Genomic DNA, 10,000 nt, shown 5'->3' on the forward strand with positions numbered 1-10,000 from the left:
CAGAGAGAGAGAGAGAGAGAAAGAAAAAGAGAGAGGAAAAAGAAAAAGATGGTCTTTCAGTATCGGGGTGTAACATCTGAGAGGGGAGCACATATACATTATACACATGTACACACCACACCACAGCTGCCTGAGCTGAGACACATTGCACTTCACCTCCTCATAGTTTATGAGGTGACAGCTCTCTTGATGTCAGCTTCCCTCTCATCTAAGGGAACGCTCTAGTTCCAAATCAAATACAAACTCCCCGGCGTTAGCACATTAGCATTTAACTTGACTTTACTGTAAGTGGCGCTTGGAGCTCTTTGTAGCCCCAACAGCTCTTTTGTACCGATTAGACTTGTCACCCCTTTAATTTTTTTGGAGATAAATACATGGAAACTCTTTTTTTCTCTTCTTTTCTATTTTATTCTCTTTTTTTTCCTTTTTTTCCTTTTTTTCAGTAACGGTGATGGTCGTGGTGACTTACAATTTTGTCCTCGTCCGATATTGAGAGAGACAAAAGCTGAGCAGACATTTTCACCCACAGATATTAAAACAATCAGCCTCCTGAGCGTGGCACCCAATTACCGTGTGCACCGAGCATATCATCGACATTTTCAAGACTATTACTGAGGAGAAGAGAGAGAAAAAATGTCACACATACAAAGAGAGGTGACCGTGTCTTTTGTTGGCATGATTCGACTGCTACAAAATAGTAATTATGTCGAGTCCACAATGCATGAAAAGAAGTTTGGGCAGCGTCTTGTCACACTCTTGTCGTGTAATTACACGTGTGTTCGTCATTCAGAGTAACACAACGCTGCCCTCTACAAATGGGGGTCACGGTGAAAATGGGGGAATGCGATTACGGTGATGGGGTGATGATGGCACTCAAGAAGAAGGTGAAAAGCGAAATGTCTTGGGCGTAAATTGCTGCTTTTATGCTCATCGCTTGAATTTAACCTTGAAACAAGCCAGCGGTGCAATCGATGTGTGGAGGTCGACTCATCAGCTAGCCAAAACGAAAACCATGGGGCGGACATCCCGGGTCCAGAAAGTGCAAATTTGTTCCAGCTATTTAAATGAACCAGCGGATGAATGGACCCAATTCAAAGGAACCTAATTGCCAAACCCCTTCAACCTGGTTAATAAGCTAATTTTTACTTTCTCAGTCCAGTTTGTATAGCCTTGACGAAAACGACACATACAGCAAATATACACACACATATACACATACATGGCACAGCACTGGATACGATCAGGGTGCATTCGTGATGAAAATGGCAAACAAACTCTAACACAGACAGACACAGACAGACAGCCAACACCCCCATGCCAAGGACTAGCACTGACAAATGGAAATGAAAAAGTGGAATGATGAAAAAGAAAACTTTTGGAAACTTCCTGGTTGGGGCACATGGTACTACACACAGCGCCAAGCCCTCGCCAATAAGCAAGAAAAGCCATGCCACACAGCAGCACGCACCCTAACAAGTAGCTACACCACACTCACACTCGATATGCTGACCACACACTACACTACATAATGACGTCCCTGGATAATGGCTGGACTTTCTTTGTGGAGTGGATCCACACGTAATGTTGTTGTGTGTGAGTGTGTGTGCATGAGCGTGCGTGTGTGTGTGCACATGCTTGTGTCAATGAGGGTTCTTTAAACTCTTAAAACATGGACCCTGTTATAAAGTTGGAGCTACCACAGTGGGAATGACCAAGTCACAATGTATTACTAAAGGCTCTATGTAATATCATGGTACTGCGCTAGTTTCGTCTTTTCGACTATTATTCCAGCATTCCAACGGGGGATTATGAGTCCACATCAAGAGAGAAACTAACAGGTGCAGTGCACTACACAACTCCTTCTACACAGTGTGCTCTGTCCCTAATAGCAGACTATCACAGTCTGTAAGGTCAACCTTGCAGTACCCTGGTGACACAGTAGTACATGCGTGACAGCAGCACCAGTGTCTGCAATCCGCTCTTGTGCAGTGCAGATGATCTGCTAATCGCCTCCTCCTTTGAAATGCTAGGGGGTGCTAATATCATGGCCCCCGGAGCCACCCCGCGCAGCACGCTTAACAAATAAGCAATTTGAAAGCAATCAAGCCATCGCAGATGTAAACAAGCAATTACATCCGAATCAACTATTTATACTGTAATTAGCGACAAGCTTTCTCTCTATTCAACTCTCATCTGTTTCTAGAGAAGCTCTCCTTGTGGAGTTAGGCCTGCTGTTCCGTAAACAGGGCAGAGTAATGTAGGCCCTATGTGCACAGTCATTCCTGCTATGCTGCATGATAGGCTAAACATGATACCTGCTTCTATGCTATGCTATGCTATGCTATGCTACGATGATACACTAGCAACTTTTTTGAGCAACACTATTGAGCAACAATACTGTAAGATTTTATTTGGACAGTTTATTACTACAACACCTATATCAGGAAAACTTGGATCAACAGAAGACAAATTTGACTCTCAAAGGGTTGAATTCACACTGTGAAGTGAACTGTATGGTAAGTGTAGTGATGGGAAGGGACAGGCAACACAAACACAGCACAGCCACAGAAAGCTAGGGATGAGGGGTCAGGAAGGCAAAAAGCAATAGGAAGGGATGGATGGATGGATGGATGGATGGATGGATGGATGGACGGATGGATGGGAGGGGAGGAAGACAGCGAGGGGAGAGAGCAACACAGTAGCGAACAACACGAGCACAGAACAGATACAGATAAAAAAAGAACGGAGTGGAAACTCACGCTGTGCCTGTAGAAGGGATCGACTTTAGTCGGGTATTTGTCAAACTGTGAAAGGAATGAAAACAGACAAAGCTCAGACAACTCCAGCGCATGGGAGTAGAGAGACAACAAAAGCATCTCACCCACCCCGACAGTCCTCCATCCCTTTTAAGTCCCTCATTTCTATTTCCAAATGGCATGTTTTCTTCCATGCTTCTTTTTTTAAGCTCTTTCAGTTGTTTTGAAAGACATTTGGCCAGCTCCACTTCGGCTCCTTTTCCACACAGTCTCCCGCCTTGTCACTCAATGCCACAAACACTGAGTGAATAAAATCACCACTTTATACAGATGTGTGAGTATCTGTGTGTGTGTGTGCTGTGTGGTATGTGTAAACTCATATGAGTCTCTGAACCAAACTTCAAAGCTAAAAGGGCTTTTAAAAAGAAAGAAAAGACAATCTTGTGGTCCCTTTTTTCGCTATTTTGGGGGAACCCAACAAAGATGCTGTCGGCACCTTACCTGTCGCTTCTGCCTTATCTGTCGCTCTTGTCACCTGATTGGCTGAAATGAACGATCCATGTTTTAGAGGCTGTCCGGGTTATCGCCTGTTCATAAACAATCGTATTTTAAGTTTTCCTGGCAGACTGTTCGTTTTTATTTAAAAAACAAAGCACCGTGAAGCAGAACATTAACATTGAAATCGCGTCGCATTCATCGATCTTGATGTACTGAAATGAATTTCGACACAGTCTTGTTATACCCCCTGATTTACTATGTTTACTGCTAAGCTAATCTATCATGTTGTGACTACCGGTACATTAAGTTTATATTGGCCGCAAAATATTTTACATCTGTAAGTTAATACAGTGTACTATTTTACATCTATAACCTATCTATAGCCTACTATTTCCACGATCTGCTTACCTTGATCCCCAGATACCACGCAAAACGCTAAAATACGAGGAATGCACTCATTGACTGAATATTGCTACTATGACAGACTGAGTGACTGGATTACATTAACTTGCTTTTCGTTTTTACCTGGTAATTATATAATAATTATATTCTCTATAACATAACAAGGTTAAAATGCAACTAAGTAGAAGCTTGCAGTATTGGCAGGCAGTAGCATAATTGAACAGTCTCAGTCATGCAACTGAGAAGAGGTTGAATATGCTACACAAAGATTATAAAAGAAAACTACCACCCCCCCCCCCCCCCCCCGTACTACAATATCTAGAGCCAAATAATAGGGACACGTGTTTTATTTCACCTTTATTTTGGAATTCCCAGATGCCATTTTAAATCATCTGAAATAACTTACAGTATTAAGTAATTTGCCATATATATATATATATATATATATATATATATATATATATATATATATATATATATATATATATATAGACAGTGATACCTTTTGGGATAATATTTGGAGTAGGCCTATGTTAAGAAGGTTTTTAATGTAAACAAAGTCTGCCCCCATTAGAATAGCTCAGATCTCAGAAAGAGCTGAGTCAAAAAAATGCCAGCATCACCGGGTACTGACAAGTCAAGGGTAGCATGAGCTATACAACAGCATATTGAAATTGGCAGAAGCTATCTTTTAAGAGGCAAATGGTTGAGTAATCCAGTGCCACTTTGATGTTATGGGCATTTTAATTTACCAGAAATCACCAGACATAACCTTCCATTCATTTTAAATGTTTTTTTTTTTTCTGGTGAGTTAGAATGTCCATACCACCAAAGCACCAAAACGTGGTATGGAAATCTATGGGGTATAATGAAGAGGGAAGTGTGGGTGACCAGATCAAAAGCTGGCATCAAAGCATCAAGGATATCTGGGCTTCTATAACCCTGATGCAATGCCACTGCCCATTGACTTCAATGGTGCGACACCTTCCATTCTGACACACATTGAGACACACTGCCATGCAAAGCAAGTAAGAGTGTGGGGAGATATATACAAATAGTAGATACATTCCTGTCCTGATGTATCTGCCAGATGGCAATCTAGCAAAGAACTTGTGCCGAGGGTGCAATAACACATGGAGAACCATGATGTGATGCAGTATGTGATGGTTTATTAGCAGTTTTGTGGTTGTAGTGTCTTCTACAGGGTTCACAAGAAGTGTAGATTTTGCAGAGGTGTTGGTGGCCCATGACTGGTCCTGGATGGTGCACCACCTTCACAGAATCTCCCCTGATGCTGATGAGTTGGACATGCTGGAAAAGTCATCTAAAGTTTGGCAAAGAGAGAAGATTAGAGGACAGTGCGTGTGTGTGTGTGGTGTGTGTGTGTGTGTGTTATGAACCCATTTTAGCCTGATGCTGCATACACGATGCATTGTCCAAGGCGCCTGAGGTGACATGGGTGAATTCCAATATGCAGACTCCTGTCCATTCTCATGCAAGATGATGGTCTTGGATTTTAAATGCAACTAATTTCACATTTTATGTGCCTCAGAGGCTGAGCAAGTTAGGTTTTTACAGCCCCTGGCAAAAAGTATGGAATCACCTGTCGTGGAGGATGTTCATTCAGTCGTTTTTATTTTTTAGAAATATGATGGATCACAGACCCGACTCAGAACTGAACTCATTTCAAAGGGCAACTGTCTGGCCTTAAGAAACACCAAAAGAAATCATGAAAAGTAATTCCGTTAGTAAGTAATTGTTACTTTTTTAGAGCATGCATAGAGAAAAAAATATGGAATCACTCAGCTCTGAGGAAAAAAAATATGGAATTCTGAAAAACAAAAAACAAGCACTTCAAAAACTTTTTCTGGATTTTGGAACAACGTACAGCCTCGGAGTAATAGTATTAATGAGAAAAAAACGGTATCCTTCATCAATTTGGCTTCAAATGTCTCTGATTACAGTGACAGAACATCTTTACAGGTTGGGACCTTGCCATTGACCATTTAAAAGTGATACTGTCCCATTTTTGGAAATAAGCTCATATTACACATCCCCTTGAGTTAAATAACTGACTTTTACCTTTCTCCTGTACTTTCAACCGTTCTCTGAGAACGGCAGTGCAAATTTTACCTCCGAGCTAGCAGTTAACATGGACTCCTATGAGACCAGTTAGCCGCCATCTGAAATGAATTCAGTTCTGAGTCGGGTCTGTGATCCATCATATTTCTAAACAATAAAAACGACTCAATGAACGTCCTCCACAACAGGTGATTCCATACTTTTTGCCAGGGGCTGTATATGGGTTGTAATAACCAACCTACCGTAGAGCACATTTGTTGTCAATACTGTTGACCGCCCTCCTCCTCCAGGTGAGCCATTCGTGTACATCCGTGGACTGGCAGCAACACAGCATCTGAACAGACAAAATCCAAGGCGACATTGCAGTACAAAACTATTAGATTACAGTCCTGCCTGTGGATGAAAAGTCTATCATCTATATTGACCCTTTTTTTAAAAGTGTACTCGCTACTCTGTGGTATTTTTTATACAGTCATGGATAAGTGGGGCAGTCATTGGTAAGCGGTTAGGGTGTCCTGTAGCCCAGGGCTGAACAACCCAAAGGTTGCTGGTTCATCTCCCAGCCCGCCAGGTTGGTGGGGGGAGTAATTAACCAGTGCTCTCTCCTCCATCCTCCATGACTGAGGTACCCCAAGCATGGTACCTTCCCGCCATACTGCAACATACTGCTCCCTTGGGATGCCAATGTAGGCTGCACCCTTGCACAGGTGAGGCATAAAATGCAATTTCGTTGTGTGCAGTGTATACTTGTGTGCTGTGTCACAATGACAAAGGTGGGCTTTCACTTATATACACCTAGAGATTTTTTCCCCTGAGTCCAATGTTTTTAAACAGTTGAAACACAAACTTTTCCAGTCAATATTTACAATGGAATAGCATCTGTGTCATATTCCCCAGGAATGGTAGCATCGCATCTACTGTGCTGTGCTGAGTCAAAGTAATTCATAAGCCTACTGGTTGTGTTTTCCCTGCCCATTCACAACTTTGATGGCCTGCAATTTATTCAGATGTGTTCTACAACTTTTTGATTAGCCAACCAGTGGCATAGAGCCTGCAATTTATTCAGATGTGTTCTACAACTTTTTGATGAAACTTCCATTTTACATTTGATACCACAAACTAGGCTTACTTGTTGTGCTGTGTGGATTTTTGTTGAGCAGGGATCTCACTTACCAATTAGCATGTTTTCCTCTTGTTACCAGCATCAGTCTGAACCTGACTGGACACCTGTGCACTTCACCATATGTGAACTCTGAGGGCAAGTGTAGAAGCCTGGCAAATAAAGACAGGAATAAGTCAGTCTCAGTATCACTGTGCAACTACATTCACACTGTAATATGTTGGTTTAGTTGAATTCTGTCCATCACAATTTAATATTATGGTTTACATTTAGGCATACAACTTTCACAATGCCATATTAGTTACATTTAGCTAGCTAGTGTCCTATTTGGTAAGGACATGTACAAGTGATGTAGGCTGTACAGCAAGGGTGGGCAACTTTCATTATAAGGTGGGCCAACATTTTTAATTACCACAATCAGTGGGCCACATCACCACGCACTTGAGAGAATTTACAAAAGGATACTTCACTTTTTCTTTATTTATACCTGAATGCTTACACTATTGATTTATAGGGGGTTAAAAACTGTCCTTTTTCTTTTTTAAAAAAGTGAGAAGTTGGGCTGCATGTGGCGCCCGAGCCTCCAGTTGCCCATCCCTGCTGTACAGTATCCTAACAGAAAGGCTCTCATAGTATTTCAAATAATGGTCTATATAAAAACTGGTTATAATAGGTACAGTGCAGCATAAACAGGGTTGAGGGGTGGTTTCTTTTATTTTGTTGTACCTACCGAGTAGTTTAGCCAATGTCTGTGTGACACGTTCATGCTGCCACCTCCACAGCATCCTCTTCACAACTCTTAACAAAACACCTGAAAACACAATAATGTAATCCTTTTTCACTCCAAGATATAGACTAGAAAATGAGTGACAGCATCACAATCAGGTATGCTAGTGTAGTGGACCCCCCATTTTTGTCTTTTTGTTATTCCCTTATTCTCATTCCCTGTCTTTTTGTTGTCCTGTCAGAAGTTGTCTTTTAGTTTAATTATGCTGTTGCACGTTTTCGCCAATAGATGGCATCATAGGACCAGCAATGAGCAGCAGAGACCCTCTCTGGTGCAGTAGGCAGTGACTTCGGTCACATAACGTGGAAGTGACAGGCATATGATACAGAAGGCAGCGGTGTCAGCTGTACAGTTATGCTGAGGAAAATGTAAATAAACAACGAACTCAGCGAAACTCTACACACTTGAGGACCTTATTCATTAAGTGTGCAACATAAGCATTCACGCAATAATGCCACCAGGTCACATTTAAGATTTAACTAGGAGTATTTTGTTATGGATCTTATGTAGTGATAGACTTACCATTTCTTGTTATGGCATATCTGGCCTATTCCCAAGAGAAGGCTGATGTCCCTGTCTGTTGATCTGATTTTGACGTCGGCAAGATGCTTCGTGCTGTCTGGGTTTCAAACCTAGTGGTGAAATGACAAGGGATTTTATGTAAACAAAATGCTTATTTCAGTAAGTGTACATACAGTAAACAGATCTAAGAAGTTCCCAGAGCACCCTACGATAGCTGGCATGGTTGGCACAAAGACCCAAAGAGCAAAATTGTCCCAAGATTGTCTTCCAAACAATTCCACTCCAAACATTTCCCTCTGAAATAAACAATGTCCATATCCAATCAAACCTCAGTAGGCAGCTATCTCGTCAGGTCGGCCTTACCATAGACACATCTGTGCCTTACGAGTGGCCCGTAAATTTACAATCTCAAACGTCATCGGTTTTTTTTTTAGAATAAAGATATCTTGGCACGTTTGCGCTAGTTATCTGAACACTGATTTTTAACGAATGCCCGAAATAATGGAGAGCTAGCTGCCATTTATGTTATGCTAGCTAGGGTCAAGTCATCTCATCCAAACTAGCCACAGTAAGGGGAAAATTACGCTTCACCCATTAAATGAACGTGAATGACTCAAAACTTTAGAAATATATTGTTAGAATGTACCGTATACAAGGTTAGTCTATGAGGTTCTTACATATATATTTTTATATCCCAGTTACGTACCTTATCTTCTGCACGAATCGAGGCCTCCTGTTTTGGCACGAATGAATGAAAAATCCTGTCAGGGAGCGAAGCAGTTAACTGCAGCCTTTTGTTTACAGTTGTTACCAGGGCAACGCAGCTAGGACCCCAAAGCGACAGATAAGGCAGAAGCGACAGGTAAGGTACCGACAGATGCCACTCGTTAGCGCGGTCTCATTAGCGGTCGCGCTGCGTGTCTCTTTACTTCGCTTGGCCTGCTCGTGTTACCGCGGCGACCCACGACACAGCCACAGCGTCGCTCTCAACGCCTCCAGCCACCTCTCCTCTTCCTTCCCTCCTTTTCTTCCTCTCTCCATCTTCCTCCTCTCTTCCCTTCTAAGTCTCCTCATTTTCTTCCACTAATGTGTTCAGGGCCTCGCAGTGGTCTAAACTAAATCCAGACATGTTGCATTTTTTTTTCTCGTACCACCCGGGTGTCATGGCAACTGTTCTGCGGTTCTCCAAGTTGGGCCTTTTTTTAAATAACGCCTTCGTTTTGCTTTTTCGGTGGGGGTGAGTCAGCGAGTTCACTTCACACCAGGCCTGGGAGAGTTCATCATGTGCGTGCGAGTAAAGTGACTGACTGCATAGCATAGTACATTATTATGAGTGCGTGTTTGTGTTTGTGTTGCTACGTTTAAGTGAAGTAGTTCATGCATGTGTGTTTGTGTATGGGGGCAAGTTTATGCAACGATGATCTGATGTGATGATGTTTGCATATATTGTGTGTGTGTGTGTGTGTGTGTGTGTGTGTGTGTGTGTGTGTGTGTGTGTGTGTGTGTGTGTGTGTGTGTGTGTGTGTGTGTGTGTGTGTGTGCGTGCGTGCGTGCGTGCGTGCGTGTGTGTGCGCTTGGTAAGACAGTGTATGTGCGTACACACGCGTCCCTGTCTGTGAGTTTGAGACGAAGAGCGTGTGTATGTTGCATCTATATATGTGTGTGTGTGTGTGTGTGTGTGTGTGTGTGTGTGTGTGTGTGTGTGTGTGTGTGTGTGTGTGTGTGTGTGTGTGTGTGTGTGTGTGTGTGTGTGTGCGCGCGCGTGCGCTTGGTAAGACTGTGTATGTGCGTATGTGTGTAGTAGCCTATGTCAGTGTCCATGTGTATGTGTGC

The 10,000-nt window shown here is 42.4% G+C and overlaps 1 protein-coding gene across 16 annotated transcripts in view; it reads right to left on the reverse strand.

Moving 5' to 3' along the window:
- Positions 1-10,000, reverse strand: part of auts2a (activator of transcription and developmental regulator AUTS2 a) — a 596,658-nt gene that overhangs the window by 16,101 nt on the left and 570,557 nt on the right. For 15 of the 16 annotated variants that reach the window (XM_063203283.1, XM_063203279.1, XM_063203281.1 and 12 more), the window contains one exon: positions 2,760-2,804. The exons of the other annotated variant lie outside the window; for it this stretch is intronic. In XM_063203283.1, coding sequence (XP_063059353.1) covers positions 2,760-2,804 — 45 coding nt within the window. The remainder of the gene's footprint in view (positions 1-2,759; positions 2,805-10,000) is intronic. 16 annotated transcript variants of the gene reach the window in all.

Source organism: Engraulis encrasicolus, chromosome 7 (genome assembly GCF_034702125.1).
Source record: "Engraulis encrasicolus isolate BLACKSEA-1 chromosome 7, IST_EnEncr_1.0, whole genome shotgun sequence".
NCBI classification, from domain to species: Eukaryota; Metazoa; Chordata; class Actinopteri; order Clupeiformes; family Engraulidae; genus Engraulis; species Engraulis encrasicolus.